At 41.9% G+C, this 16,717-nt stretch overlaps 1 protein-coding gene across 9 annotated transcripts in view; it reads right to left on the bottom strand.

Annotated features, from left to right (window-relative positions):
- Window positions 1-16,717, bottom strand: part of LOC117142830 (dystrophin) — a 134,194-nt gene that overhangs the window by 5,565 nt on the left and 111,912 nt on the right. Inside the window, exon 1 of one of the 9 annotated variants that reach the window (XM_033307060.1) lies at window positions 2,509-3,381. The exons of 7 other annotated variants lie outside the window; for them this stretch is intronic. In XM_033307060.1, coding sequence (XP_033162951.1) covers window positions 2,509-3,315 — 807 coding nt within the window. In that variant the 5' untranslated portion in view covers window positions 3,316-3,381. Of the gene's footprint in view, window positions 1-2,508; window positions 3,382-16,717 lie in introns of those variants that run through there. One more of the 9 variants, XM_033307058.1, reaches the window with a different exon arrangement.

Consider the following 16,717-nt stretch of genomic DNA (forward strand, 5'->3'; position numbering starts at 1 on the left):
CAACAGAAACTTTCATTGCCTGCCGTTTTGCATGCAACAAGCAAAATGCATTTACCTTGGCAAAGCAAAAGTTTCAGCACCCCGCAAGGAGAACGAAGTCCTGGACCAGCCCAGAACTTCAGTCCACCCACTCCGCCTCCTTGTTCGTTTTCTTTATTATTTCATTTAGTTTTCCCAGGATCCCTCAACTCTCTTTTCGGACCCCGCCTCCTCCATTCCGGCTTCTGTGTAGTTTTTTAATTTAGTTTTCTTGAAGTTTGTGTTTTTGATTTGGAACTTTAGCCTTAGCTTTTCCAGCCTTTAACTCTTTGTGGCTCCCGGGGCAAGTTTATGCCCCATAATGCACTTGCACAGGCAGTTGTCCATGTGTTTGGCTGGGCGCACCCATGCATTTTTTATTCTTCTACTGCAGCTCTTGTTTGTGGCATTTCCCGGGGCAATTGTTGCTCTGCCTTTAAAGCTAAACTAAGTAAATAACATCCACTATTTCGGGGCATTATTGAAGCAGATAGAGTGGATTTAAAAGAAGCAATTTAGTAAATACTTTGGCAGTGCCTTGGAAGGCTTTGAAAGGCTTATCATAACTACCAAATATATTTTTATTATCTATATATATTTATATTAATAAGGTCACAAAACATTAATTACTTTTTCTGTGATTTAAAATGTTCGATTACTGTAATTAAACCTCTGCACTATAAATATTTTATTTTTTTAAGCTTCTTCACCTGCTCATTATCTTTTTCCCACATAACTCAAAGGAAAGCGTTCTTATTTATTTTTTTTTTTCACCTTCGCTGCTAATTAAGCACACAAATTATTTCCTGCTGCACTGCGAGCAACTTCAGTTGAAATCCTTTGTGTGTGGCTGCTTTGAGTTGGCTCGCATTTATTTTTTAATTAGCGGAGCGGGAAACGCAGCCAACAAAGGCGCCCAAAGGCTGTGGCCAACTTGTCGTTGGCAATCAATAATTTGTTGTTTACAATAAATATGCATCACACCACTCATTGCTCTGCCATTAATTAGTGGCAACAAGCCAACAAAGTGGCCGCCGCCACAAAGAGACAAGAAAGCTGTTTGCCATCCAAGTCATTGAGTGGAAAATCATTGGGGGTTGAGCTGCACTAGGTACTGGGTGGGTGGCAATGGGCTGGCTCACTGATAAGAGGGCAATGCACTTTTAAAGCTGCCTTCCTTGGAAGAAGTTTAATCAGCGCGCAACGTCGGAGGAGAAGAAAAGTCCAGGCTTCATGCTTTGTGGGCCTCTGGCAAAGGGAATCCTTGCAAAGCCCACAAGGAGGTCGGGATTGGGTGGCCATAGTCGCAGGGCGTTTGTCCATGGTGTGTACTTAAAAAGTGCAACTCTGTGTAATTTAATACCATCCGCTTGACTCCATAACAATTCCTTGGCTGCGTTCCACCTGCGGCTGTCGAGCGGGGAACTTGGTTAAATAAAAAAAAGCGAATGTTGTCGCCATATTTTCTATGGCATCACGCAGAGCAGCACGGTGGAAAAATCTGTGTACTTTCAGTATTTCCATTTTCTAGTAATCCAATTTTTTAGAGCATAAAAACTGAGTTCATCGTTTCAAATCAGAAGCAGAAATGTTTTTTCTTCTTTTTGGCAAATGAAAATCAATAAAAATGTGCTCTGATTTTTGTCAATGTAAAACTCGCATCACCCACAGAGCTTATTAAAAATGCTTTGTGTTTGCCACAGGAGGTAAGTAAATGCCAGAGAAATGGCACAAATGTGTACCTTAAATTGACATTTTGCCAGGCGATGACTGCAAAGAGAATTGCGATTTAAGCAGGGGTGAGATTAGAATGATTCTGCAGTTAAATCAATTATTTTATCGAACTGTTGCTCATTCCGTCTTGATTTACGCCCCCTTCATTTTACCCCTTGCTCAGTGAAGCTCAAAACGGAAATCCTAGCTTGCATTAATTAATTGAAATTGCAAGTGAGACTGAAAAAGTTTTGCTCTTGGAAAGCTGGGGGAAAAGCGGGAAATTAAGGAGAGAAAAGAAAACTCGGTTGGTTAGCAGTTTGCCATTTCCTTTTTTTTTAGCAAGGACTCATCTACTTGAATAAATCACGACCAACAACGAAAACGAATCTTTTACGTCTGTGGGTGGAAATTAATCAAGATTTCAAAGGAAATGCTGGAAAAGAGAGATGATAAACAAAGAGTTGTCAAGGATTCTTTTAATTAAAATTATGAATGATTTCTGAGATTAAAAAATATCTTTTTCTCCGATTTTTCTATCCAAAATGTGGGGTGGGTAACAACTTATGGACTATTTATAAGCAGTTAACCTTCTTCATGTAAATGTGAGTTTTATTTTCTTCTTTTGATTTACTTTTATCACACAATTGTTTAAAAATCGTATTTATAAATATATAAACGCATATCATAAAGTATTGACTTCGATTTTATAAAGTAACCTAAAGTTCGTAGCCATGACCAATATTTCAGCCAACCACTGTTAGCCAGTACACAAACCTCATTCTCATCGCGTAAGATTCCGACAACCTGGAGGAACATGCGCTCGGCATCGTTTTGCGGATCGTAGTTGGAGTAGGTATCGTCCACCAGTGTGATGTCGCCTAGGCGGCAGTGGAGCTGCTCCTCCGACGAGGACGAGTACAGCGACAGGATGTTGCGTCGCCGCTCATTAGCAACGTGTTGCACGCAGGCAGCGACTGTTGTCTCCACAGCTGCTTGTCGATCATCAGCAACATCTTCTGGTGGAGCTTCGGCTTCCTCGCAGCCACTGCTGCTCAATTGCGAGTAACTCAGGCTTAGTTCGTCCATCTCCTCGCCCTCCTCTTCATCCTCCTCGTCGTCATCCTGTTCCATTTCGTGCTCCAATTCGGTGCCGCCAGTTCCACTGTCACCGCTTTGGGAGCTGGCCTTCGCCTTGGCCTTGGCCACGCCTCCATTTGCAGCGGCCGCCCCTACATTGACCACCACCAGGTTGTTGAGATGGTTGCCGAAGTGGTGCGACTCATTGCTGCTGCTGCTGCTACGACTGCGACGCTTCAGGGATCGAAAGGGGGCGAGGAGTCGGCGACGGGTGCTGCACGTGGGCGTGGCATAGGGCGGCAGCATCTCCAACGTCTGCTGGTGGATCTTGGGTGCCCCCGAGTACCTCTCCAGCGACCTTGACTTCCCCGCACTGCTCTGTAGCACGGAGCATCCTGCTCTCCTGGTGTGGGAATTCTCAATGACCTCGCCAGCCTCATCGCTGGAACTGTGGGCCAGTGCTGGCGATGTTGCAGCCTGACCACTGCTGGCGAAGAGTCGCATCCTGCAAAGCTATTCCAGCAAGGGGTTCCCTTTACTTAAGCTATTGTTTCAGTTGCTGTTGCTGCGGATGTTGCAACTAGTGTTGCTGATGTTGCAGTTGCAGATAATGTTGTTTCTTCTGTGACTACAGATGCTGCAGTTGTTGCAGTTGATGTTGCTGCTGAAACCGATTTTGCACGAGTTGCTGCAGATTGTTGCTGTTGCTGCAGTGGCTCCTGATGTTGCCGTTGATATCGCTGCTGCTGCTCCTCGCTGTCCGACGTTGCTGATCGTCTGGCGGGGCGAGTTAATTAATCTTGCTCTATGCAGATTTCAGGTTTTCGCCGATGATGCTGCTCCTCCCGAACAAAAACTTAGGCACTTGGTTGCATCGTTTTAGGGCACATTCTTGCGTAATGAACGTTGTTTTTATGCGCTTATCTATTTATAAAACCGGTTCGACAGGATTCTACGTTTATTATTTCGTTTTCTCTCTTCAGCTCTGGTCAAATATGACAAGGGCGGCTAAAACACACACATACAAATATGTGTGTAATTCGTACTACAAATATGCCCCAAGTCAATAAGCCACTCAATTACGCCGAAATTTCCCAGCTCACGCCCCTCGCTCTCGCCCCCCAAAGCCGACCAACTTTTGACTAGCGTTAATTATCCAGACATCTTGGCTCTGTTTGCCAAGCAAAAAGGTTGACTGCATTCTGTTTACACAATTGTTGTTGCGCGCCTCTGCCTATATGTGTCTATTCCCATCTCGCTCACCCCTCTAGACGTTTGGTGTGTGTAAATTATGTTGGGCAATATTTACTCGCCGATAAGCCAACTCCAATGTTTCAGTTAAGACATTTATTGTCTTGTCTCTGCATTCTGTGTTTTGTTCTGCTCTTGGTTCTCTGGCATTGCCAAGGTGCGATAAGTGGAATGGTAAAAAAAAACAGGAAAGGGGGTCTTTGGGAAAAACCAATAAAAAGGTGGGATAGGTTAGTGGAACGATCCTATATGCATTTTGGGGCAGACCAGAGGAAGTTGTTAAAGCAATGTTGCAACGAGAAGGTGATAAAATAGGGTTAAAGATGGGAAATTCTTTCTGGAAGCTACGAGACAAAGAAGAACCAAGTTCAACAGGAATCAGTAAATCTACAAGAGATTTACAACAAAATTTGAACATTTTTTTAAAGCATAATGTGGAGCCTGCTTATTGCTGAAATATATATTTTATAGTAGATAATATCTCCTGACGACTTTAAAAATAACCAACATTCCATGCAAAAGTGACTCACTTGAGACTTTGAAAAAGTTGGAACCCCCGAGAAGTGGGTTCTGGTTTCAATGGAAGATTAAATACGGCTTGACTCTTTGGCCAAGTTCGTCTCAAGTGACTATAACTAAGCAATGACCCCGCTTAAGCCCCATAGAAAATAATGAAAAACAACAGAAAAAGTGTGCAGAGAACAAGCTTCAAAAATAGATGACATTCAAGAAGGCAAGAAATGACCGACGAAAAGCGGAAAACCACGAAGAACTACTGGAAAAAAAGAGGGTATAAGGAGTACGGGGTAGAGGAAAGCTCATTAAAAATTCTAAGCTGTAAAGCAAAACAAAGTTTTAAATAAAGTCCAGAGGGGCGCGGGGTGGCCAGAAGTGGAGACAAGTAAACTAACAAGCCATTGACAAAGACTCCGCCGCGTTGATGAGTGAGTGCGGCCAAAAGCGTGGAAAGAGACGCAATGATTGCGCGAAAGAGACGTGGCGAGGTGGTGCGAAAGAAATGCCAACGAGTAATGCCGGTAATGACATTGTAACGGTATTTATTACAACATTACAACGAATGACAAGTGTCTAATTAGTTAAAGCAACATTCCACTCCCCATTCTCCATCGCACTCTCTGATGCAGTCGTCTCTTTTTGGCTTTGCATAAATTTAATTTTTCTCGAAATTCTGTTTGCAGTTGCTCTTTCTTTTCGATGGTTGCTAGCGATGTGTGCGTGATAAGTCGTGACACGAGTTTATATGCGATTTCATAAGCTGAGTAAGAATGATGTTTTATTTTGCACACATTCGAAGATTCTTTAACTCTATAAATTTAAAATACTTTCGTTTCAATTTCATAAATACATAGTTTGTATATGGCGCTTAAAATCACGCGATTATCTCTGAATTCAAGTGAACCCTAATTGGAATATATTGCCGCGTGGAAAATGCAAAAACTGTTACCACCACACGAGAATATAAGACTGAAGTGAAAATATGCAATATTTATTGCATTACTTTTTTGTTATTAGCATGGTTAAATGCATTACGAAATATTGAAAAGCAGCGCCGGCATGATGCTTGCATTTCAATTTGATTGATGTACTTTGTGGGCACGTGAAGGAAATGCCAATGCATTTCATTATAATTTTCACTTTTTTCCCCGTACATCCAGAGAGATAACATTCTGCGTCGACTTGCATACAAAATCTCCCCCTCTTGCAGATACACACAAACGTAGATACGTATGAAGGAATATGAATTGATATTGATAGAATGTGACGCTGATGTGTGCGGAATGCATTTGTTATTGCCAATGGAAATGCAAATGTTTTCACTATGTCTGCAAAAAGGATGGTAAGGAAAACAATTTACCAATAATTGAAATGCAACAGATTGAAGATGCTTCCCCGGGCGCTCAGCTAAAAGTAAAATCATATCAAATTACTGAATAGCTACAAAGATTGTGGATTCAACTGCTTAATCATGCGTTACACAAACCAAACCGAATTTGCATTTTATCAAGCGAGCAAATCAAAAGTGTGTATTTTCACTTTCGGTTTATTGTTTTTGGCGAAACTAATCCACAATGCTCATCACACGCGGAGCAGCCAACTATTTTACTGGCCAAATAAAAATAAAATACCAACGCTAATAAATCACCAAAGTGAGAAACTATGGGGAGTCTTGAAAGGCGCCGAAAAATTAATCCGTTTACCTGCCTTTCAGATACAAGATACGCGCCTTTTGTTTAACAACAACAAACCTAATTAAGTTGCCCAGCTGAGCCTCCTCATTCCCAAAAATATACATTCATAGAAATAGAAAGCCCTGCGGTCACATTCATATCACCACTGCACGATATGTATCTACGAGATTTCCAGAATCCAAGTGCTGAGTCATTGAATATCGCTGTGAAAATGGTTCAGCACACATAAATCAAAAGCGTCACGAATCGTAGATCATTTCGACGAGGTAACTTGGTCCGCACCCACGAAATGGAGGACACAACCACGTGCTTACGATAATTGCAATTTGATTGAACCGACGAAACTCGGAGTGTCCAGAATTTTTGAGCAGCCCACGGCAGTCATTCAACTCTGAAAGCCAGCAATAACATATAAGAATCCGAATCATGCAAAGCCGCGTCTCTGGCGGATTACACAAAAGCCCAACCGGAAATTTCAGCTGGAAAAAGAGCAGGAAAAGAAGCAAAAACGAGAGACACACAACAAAATTAAAAAAAAAAAAGGAAAAACATACAAAAAACTAAAAAAAGAAAAGCAAAAGTGCATTATGCGACCCTCGGTTCTGGGCTTTTGTTTAGCCGGTCTCGCTCTGTTTGGTTTATGCATTTTCACAGGGCACGAGAATGAATTCCCCATCTAGTTCTGAGTGCCCGACCATGAATAATTTTCCAGTTGTGACTTTTGTTTTCCGATTGTCAAATCCATACAAATGATGAACAAAAGGGTTAACATTTGCTAATGTCTTTAATAGGCTGTGGAAATGCGCCAAGTGATATTACTGAAATTTGGGCAAGATTAAGCTAGGCTTAATTATTTAAAATGCTAAGATTTTATATAGAATAAATCAATAGATCCCTTTTTATGAAGCAAGGTCGCCTGCGATTTCAATAAAAATCAAATTCCATTCACTTGCTTAACCCAAATCAAATCCAATCAATAACGAACACAGATTTCAATTTAATCCACTTTTTTGCCCATTTTTTTTACCAGCCTCACTGTGAGGAATAGAAAAAGAAGAAAACGCACAAAAAAGGAGCGGAAATTTCATGCGTCATGCGGCAAAATTGAAACCACAAAAGTCACTCTGTGGGTGCCACGCCCCCAAACGTCAGTGCATTTTCAGGGCTCAAACATATGCGAGAGAACATTTCCATTCTATACACTATATGAGGCTGCCTGGAATTGGCGTTGAAAAATGATATCAAATTTGTATTTGCCTGGCAAGCAGACACACTCACACACAAACAGACTTGTCGCGCGGCAAATAAACTGAAAGCGACTGACAAAGCCAACTTGGCAGTGCATTTGGGCCAAGTTACCCAGTTTCGGTTGCATCAAATGGCATAAAAAAGCAAAAGACTTTTTGATGGCCAGCAGACTTGTGGACTCGCCCATGGCCAGCAATAAAAGTCAAGAGTGCCAAGCGACATGGAACAATTTATCACAGGCAAATGATCAAAACAAGGCGAAAGGATCGCAAAACGGGGCGGATGGCTGGTGGAGTCCTGCCCTCAGGCAATGGGCGTGGCACTGAAGGCTCTCGCCGACTTAAAACGAATTTTCATATCAATTTCGACTTGGCTTTCGCCAAGGAGTGGGTGGCGCAGGGGAAACGCTTCGGATTCAATTGTTGAATTTTCCGCAAAGAACGAACTTGGCCGCCGGCGAAAATAACGTGGAAAATTTACAAGATGTTTTCGAAGCGATAAATAAAGTTGCAAATGTGAACTGCATCAGCTGCTCCGTCGACTTCCTTAGATCCCTCAACATCCCTCCGACCAGAATACCCTCCCTTCTGTCCATTCTGTTCAACTGCTATTGAGGCTTTTGGAGCTGCATAGCTTCGTTATGGCAATTTGCCTCAAATTGGTTGCTCTACGCATTCGCACAAATTGGGACTCTCTATCTGAGTATCTGCATCTGTGGCGGGCCAGCTAAACTGGTTCAAAACTGTGTCTGCCAGGCGAGCTTTAAGACATGTTTATTGGCCAGATACAAATGTGTCCTTTGGGGATTGGCGGCGAGTGGGTGCAGTGCTTCCCCGTGTGGTCCTGCTTGCAATTAATCGACCAGGTTGGTTTTCCACCCATTCAAGCTGCTCCATTTTAAGGTTTTCCCTTTAACGGCCGACAAAGGCTATCGTGCCAGCGGGAAAAGTAATTTTCACAGCATTTTATGGCCACGCATTTGGATTAATAATAAATGCAGTGAGTTGGTGGGGAGCAGCGCATAATAATATACGAATATTTATGGAGCTAGTAAAACGTTATGAGAGATTCGCTTATGACAGCTGCAGGAGCTCGAAAGGCACCAGAATGAAATTAGTTCAGACTACAGACATTGAGGTTGGCAGCCATTAAAGACCCGACCCCGTATAATCTATTCAATTAGAAGAGTTGACCACCCGGCGGCTGGAAAAAGTGGGTGGAAAAAGTGAGAACAAGTTTGCACGTATCCCCCATCCGGAAGAGGGACGTGCGTCTGTGTGCATGTCCTGGCCATTGTTTGTGAAAATTATTTTATAATCATTTTATCACATTTTCCAACCAACCTGCCAGCAGCAGCAGCATCAGCAGCACAAGTTGAGTTTTCACTGGCACACCTGCTGCCAGGATAGAGATCCTCTATTCCCGGCCAACAACAATGGACCGAAGGCTCAAAGCCGAAAGCAAAAGCATGCTGGCAACTTTTGCCTTGCCATTGATGGCCCACACACAAGCACACACACCCGTACACACACACTTATGGCTTTGAATCTTCATTTTCCTTAGACAATGACAAAAATGGAGGATAATAGATAAAATTAAGTGCAACTGCAGCAGACAAGGAAGGAAGGAGCATGGATATGGCTGGCTTCTTGTGGGGTTTATTGTCGCCCTTTTTGGTGACGGGGAGCGGGTGGGGGGTGCAGGTGGAGCTGCTGACGGGGAATCCCACCCCGAAAAAAGGAGAGTCAGGCCAAGTCATGGATGCCATTAATAAAGTGCATTGAATTGGCTGCACGGCACTCAGCAGAAAATGGCGCCTGGGCTTCGAACATTTACCTCCTTTTTGGCCTGTAAAACGTTTAGCGAAATTGTTGAACAAACATGGAGTAATGGGCGAGTGAGTTATGTTACGGATGGGGCACATAAAGCCATCCCATCGATGGGAACTGTGCGATAAAATGCTGTGTTTGACATTCAGCAATGTTTTCTTTTCAAATATTATCAGGTTTTGGTATTTTCGCAGCATGCATAGCTATTTATAAGAATTTCTTTAAAAATGTTTAACATTTACTAAATAGGCCCATGGAGCACAGAGATTAAACCACGGAAATTGTTTCCATTTCGATTAATAAAAACGTTTCAGACAAGAAAGCAGCATTATCACAAAACTATCAGAGAAAAAGAATTTAAAACCTGAATAAAACATGAACAGTTCACCCGAATGATTGTGTAAATCCGGAGTAAAATGTTCTACGATAGTAAACAGACCTTAAACATGGCATTACAGGTTTTAAATGAATCTGGTCCATTTATGGAATTAAGCCACTTCCGCTCCGATATAAACTCATCCAGCGATTAAGAGAATCGAAGACCTGTTATTGTTGTCACTTCACTTCCCACATTCCAATCTCTGGGAAACTTGGCAACAAGCTGCCGCTAACCAACTTTCATTAAACCAGGGGCGCAATTTTAGTTCAACAAATTGAATTAAACATTCTGGGAAGCACTCGAAACCCGGCTGCTCTTTGCGAAACCTTTAACGCATTTTGATGCGAAACTTTGCGTAACCTTTTAGCCGGAAAATTCGTGGGAACTAAGCAGCCGCTTTAAGCAGAAACTTTTCAACGGTAATAAGAATAAAACGAGTTTTAACCTTTGCCATCTCACCTCCCCATCAAATTTCCTCAAAATGTAGCCGCAAAATTTTACGCCAATTTCAGTTTGAAGAGCAGCCGCAAAGGGATCGCGATTGACACCTACGCAAGGCACTGCAGAAAGGATCCCCCAAGGACTCGCTCATCCTGGCCCATCATCTTTATGCAGGGAACAATAATAATTTTTAATGAGTTGTAAAGTATTTTTACAACTCTTCTTTTACTGCACGAGAGGCGGAGGTGAAAGCGAAAGTCGAGCATCTGAATTTGTATGCCATACGTATATATTTATCGTGTATATTTTTGGTTGTACATTATTTTTGATGGCTCAATTTCCGTTGCGGTGCCAACTTCCGTGCGCCGCCTTCAATGAGCCGAGCTAAAACACGCCCAAAAACCAAAACAGCCTAAAAAAATGCGAAAAATGGAAATCCGAAAACAAACAAGCTGGTTTCAAGCTCGGAAAGTTGGCTGATATGCGTGATTAAGCACTGACAGATGCCCACCCCTTACTCGTTTTATTATTTTTCCTCGTTTTTTGTTTTTTGTTTTTTTTTGCACCAAGCCCAGCTTTACATGATTGTTCTCCCTTTATTCGGAGACAAAAAGTGAAGCAGAAAAAATAATGATAAATATGCTGGAATCTATTTTGGGGGCATTTTGTAGGCGGGTGTGTCACTTAATGACTTTTCTGCTGAATGCCAAATGAACAAGTTCCGCCGGGGGGGAGCTGGAAGTCGGAAGAGGTAAAAATGCTGGGGGATCCGATGGAGTTGCTGATGTTACATTGTTCCCAACGCGATTTTCTGTTGAAATTCAGTCGCCAAGGTAACTGAACGAACTGAGAGATGTCAGATTGCTTTGTTTCGCACTGGTGTTATGTTAGACAAAACTGAAAACGATACGCTTTTTGTGTACCGAAAAGGCGGATATCTATCTGCCGTTTACCTACTTAAATTCGAGTTAATGAAAAAGGAGTTCAAGTCTAGTTCAAGTGTCTACTGTCAATGCAACATTAATAACACGCACTGACTGGAACATAGCTTCGCTCTCTTTTAGGAAATTAAACCATTTCATTTTGAACTGACTGGAGGTAGACAAATTCATTTCCAATTTCCTGATTTATTTCCTCCTCCTGCCTTTCTATACCCATCCAAATCAGCTTAAAAGTGATTTTGTGCGAGTATTTTTCCCGCTTTTGTTGGATGCAGTTCACTAATTAAGTGGATCTAAGCGCTTTCCAAACAACCAAATGCGAATGACAGACAAAACGCTTTAAAGCCTCTCCCAAGAGCCAGACATCCGAATCGATTGGGATGGGAGCTGGGGCAAAAAGCGGAGATCCCGGGGGAGTCTATACTTCGCTGGCTGCCTGACTGGATGGCCATCGTAATATATTTGCATTAACCCAGTGACACATTTTGACATAATCTGATTAATTGGCGTGTAAAGGAGAAATAAATTGAGCGGCGTCTAATGAACCGATGGCCGGAGGGAAGATGGAAGTTGCTAGATGGTAGATGCTAGATGGTACATGGTAGATGGCGGATGGAAAAGGCAGCTGGTAACAGAAGGAGACTGCCAGATGGCGCCGGACCGAAGAACGCCCACATGATAAGTGGATGGATTTCGAAAGGGGACTGCAACTATCTTCGCCTCAGCAATGCAATAATTTGCCTTAACGAATGTTGATAGTTTTTCACTATCTGGCTGAATAAGGACACTGCGCGAAAAAGGTTCTGAGCTAAGAAGAGTGATTGATTAAACACTGCATACTCATAAAAAAAAGATACAAAATAAAATTAGACTTCGGTTTTTTAGGAATTCGTGGATGCTTAATTTTCTTCAGGTATTTAATAAAATTATTTGGTATTTTGATTGTTTTATATTATTGAAAATAACACCACTTTCCTGCCGTACTGATTAAACCATCTTGCGTTTTTCCTCTCCAAACTCCATGTCTAATAGCTAATTGATGTCAACGGCTTGGCGGCAGTGGCAGTTGAAACCAGGAAGATTGAGCAACCAGGCCAGACCGCAAAATGTAGCTGCTCCTACCGCTACGACCGACCTGATCCGCCAGATCGGCCAGATCGGAGTGCTCCGCTGGCAACTCTATCAAAAGACGTGTCAAGAGTTGTCGGCGGCGTTTGGCTTTTCTTGTGGTGCACAGCGTTTCGGTGTCTCAAAGTCCGCCACTTAACCGCCAACGCCGCAAAATCAATCAGCCATAGGATTGAATAGGCATGGGGAGCAGCCACCCACCGCCAAGCCAAGCCAACACCCTATTCTTTCGGCCCTTTTCAATTTATTAAACGACATTTGCTTAGCATTTTCGCCTAGATTTTCTTACACACAAAGCTGGTGCGCCGCTGGCCCCAAAGCATCAATTTTTAATTTCATTAGCATGGAGGGCATAGCCTACTTCACCCCCGCTTTCTGGATTTTTCATTATCTGTTTTTCCAATTTGCATTCGCCGGCCTCTGTTTCCCTGCTCGCCATTTTCCGGTTCATGCGTTGCTCGCATTTGAATTTTAAATGATTATTGATTTCACATAGCTGGGTTCCCAAATGAATGGTATTTACAATACCGAATGGCTTTTCAGTGGCCTATTTTTGGCTCAATTCGGTGGTCTTTGCTCAGGGTCAAATAAACTTGCTAATTACCCAAAGTGCATGGTTCCAGTTCTCTAAACAAAACGAAAGGCTAAAGTCTCTTCTCGCTGGATAAAGTGAAATGTAAACAATTTTCAGCGCTGGCTGAATAAATATTCATAAGGAAGTAAACAAAAGGTGGGTGGGAAAATAAAAGATTTTGGGTCCTATCTATCAACTGGAGCAATTACTCAACTGGTCAACAGATGTTGCAGATTCTGCTGTTCAAATTAGGCATATTAAAAAATAAATATTTATATAAACATTTTTTGCAGGTGCCTGTTATGCTTTACTTCAAATATATTCAAACGATTAAATTGTATTAGAGCGAAAACCTTACTGTGCAGCAAAAGATTAAGCCAATTTGACCGCACAATAAATTTCTACATCTTTTTTATGTTTATTCTGGATAGCCCAGACCATTTTAGATAAAAGCTCTGACTAATCACACTGCCAACCCGAAAAGAAGCCAAAACCAGGAGCATCCATAAAGGTAATCGGAAAATGTTTATTTAATAAATAAATGGGAGAGAAATTGCGCAGCTTGCAGGTTGAATGGATTTGGTGGGTGAATCAATGGGTGGGTGGCTGGTTTGGTCACACACTGCCAGTATTTATTCAATTAAAATAATCATAAAGAGAAATGTTTATATGGCTGCTGTACAAATATAAATACAACAACCAAAAATTATTGTTATGCATGTTTGGGTCCAGAGTATGCAAATAAAAATCGATGAAATTAGGTGCAATTGAATTCGAGCATGGATATTTGAAGTGGTAACATGACTTTATAGATTTTTTGTCGTTTCTGTGTATGTCTTTAAGATGGAATTTCTCTATTTTGGAACGTAAATAAAACTCCAATTAAAATTGCATTAGAGAGATTGTCGCTTGGAAAAGCTTTTCCATTGGAAACTTTATTTTCCCTTTTTCTGGCCGTTTTATAATAGTTTGGTAATGCTTCACGGCTGACTAAATACGCCGGATTCGATTTGGTTTGCAGACTTTGATGCGAGCCGAACTCTGACTTTGATTAATGACTCAAATGCGATGGGTACCTGGCCGAATTTTTCCTCAGTCTGCCCTTAAAGTTTCCCTCCTCTTCTTAGCCAAATAGTGAGTACATTTTCTGCTCAATTGGGTTGTCTACATTTGGACAAACATTTCAGCTCATTAGATCACTAGGAATCATGAATACTTGACTTCAGTCACAGATTGCTATTCTGTTTGCTCCTGTGTCCTATAGTGGCTAAGAACTGCAAGAGTTCGTGGAATTTTAATCAATTTACCAGGACTCCTAATTGAGCTGTCTGCCCAAAAAAAGAGGCGCATGGTATTTAATTGAGCGCAACTGCATAATTGCTCAATTAAAGTGATTGTGTCAGCGCTGCAACGGCAGCAAATGCAGCCGATAAACACGCCACAATTAGTGCAGCAATTTTTTAATTGATCGAAACACAACTGACATCGACTCCCCATTGACAGCTGCCACTGTTTTCCACTTCAAGTGCGTGAGGATGGGCAAAAAAACGTATCTACAGCTAGTTGGCTACGTGAGGAATCGGGCAAAAACTCCCGCCATGTCTTGGGCCAATAAACCGAATTGTCCCAATCTGTAAATATATATGTTTCGCACAGCCACGAAGCAAGAACAATGCCAGCAAAGTGAGGCTGCCAATTCAGATTACCTGAATTGCTCCGTTTGCCAGATACTTTTTCTGTAGTAAGCTTGCCGATAGATAAAACCGGCTGCAAATGCCACTTGTTCATTGAGATACAGAATTTGATTCATGCATTCGACTGTCGAGATGCATTCTCTTTGGAATTTGTCACAGCTTTTTGGCAGACATTTATGTATATTATTCACGAGACATGGGTGCTTTTACTCACTCTAGTATGAAATTCGTTGGGGCACGTCAGTTGCACTTCAAATTGAAGTTTTATGGTCAAAAGAAACTTTTATGGAAAATTGCCACCAATATTTTAAGTCAGATTTTCTTAGGAAAAATAAATAGTAAGTAAACTTTGTTTAGCCATAAGCTTAGCCGAACATTTCATGGGAAATAAAATAGACTTGTTAAATCTTTTAAATCGGTTTAAATACAATTTTACTTTATTTATAAAATTTTCCTGCAGTTAAAGATATCCTATCGAATATTTAACTGAATTTCCCTCGGCTTAACTTTATGCGCATAAAATGTTATTCGCAGTGAGTTAAATTCCCGGGACAGATGCAGAAGTATTGGAGTAGTCGAGTGAACTTTATTCCACACCCTGACAACGGCGAAAATGCCCGACTTTCTTATGCAATCCGGCAGATACTTTTTAGGCGAAAGGCCCCTCCCCTGTCCTCCATCGAATTGACATGCAAAATGTGCGCTGTGGCGCCAGGCTGATGTCTGAGCTGCGAGTGCCAGTCATTTATTTGGCGCTGGTGGAATTGAGTTGCATGGCCATTTTCCGCCTGCATTTGCCATTTGCAGTCGCATCTGCGAGCCTATAAATAAGCACGTCACACCGTTAGCACCATTAACTGCATATTAATTGGCCGAAATAGACACCGTCTAAATGGGGACAGGACTAAGCCTCGAGATCGCCTGACATTTGCCCAAGTTTAGACAGGTAGATATGTATGTGTGTTCACTCGCGTGTGCGAATCTCCTCGAAATGCCAAATGGCACTTGGAATGTGCATCGAAGCCACTTTTTTTTTGTAAAGAGGCGTGGTGGAAGCCTTAATTGTGCCGAAATAAATATTTACTCCACTCGCGCGTTTTGGCGTACCGATAAATATCCAGCGAGGGAGACAAACCAAGACAAACGCAACATGTATCTTCCAGATACTTTTGTATCTCGCTCCCGCTCACGCAAACATTCGTCGGGCACAGTACGCATGCATAAATTAAGTGCAATTAGCATAAACAATTTTCAGCTTTTAACTGAACTGTTTGCAATTCGGAACAGAAGGGGGGGTGTCTTAAGTGCGCGGGGAGAAACTTGAAAGGGGGCATGGCGAACACATGGTCTGCATCTAGGGAACAACACACAAAATCTGAGGCAACAACGCAAGATGTTCTTCATATAAGGACGTGGCCGGAAAGTAAGCTTGTGTGGATAGATTACTTTTCGCCAAATTTGGCAAACACTGGAAATCAGTGGCAGAAATGTGAACAATTTCGCGGCAATGCGGTATTTATGCGATGCAATGCGTTTGGGGTACTCAAATGTTGTAATAAGGAACTTTTGCATTTATCATTATCATTATCAATATATTGACATATTTTATTGATTAAGCACACATACTTTCTTTTAAAGTGTAGATTGTAATTCAAAGAATTTCTCTTAATCGTCACTGATACCATTATTATTGACACTTTATGAACCCGAAATTCCCAGAAAACCTTGCTGCACTCCTCCCCTGGACTTTGATTAACCCTCTGAATACCCTCTACGTAACCCTTTATTTTTGTGAGCCCGATGATTTCATACTGCAGCTGCAGAAGTTTCGAGTAACAAATTTGGTTCTTCTTCGTTCTGTTGGCGTTCCTTATTCGAAAAGCTCTTCAAATAAACACATGCATGTACTTAAACTCCAAAGTAACCAAAGTCCACAGAGCAACGGAACAGCCTTCTTCATCGCAAAACAACAGATCCGAATGGAACGCAATAAAACAGAAGCACATGATGGGGTATCCGATCTCAGTCGCTGGTGTTTGTTTACAGAGTTTTTACATACCACATAAGCATATGCATATGGATACGTACAGGCATGTTTAAATATGACGTTTAAATGGCGTTTAGTACGTGAAATGTACGAAAATGTACGAAAATGTCGGGCACATGGCAAGCAACAGCGTCGGTAATCGCGAAATTCGCAGACTGCGGCGG

The sequence above is a fragment of the Drosophila mauritiana genome, chromosome 3R, assembly GCF_004382145.1.
Source record: "Drosophila mauritiana strain mau12 chromosome 3R, ASM438214v1, whole genome shotgun sequence".
NCBI lineage: Eukaryota > Metazoa > Arthropoda > Insecta > Diptera > Drosophilidae > Drosophila > Drosophila mauritiana.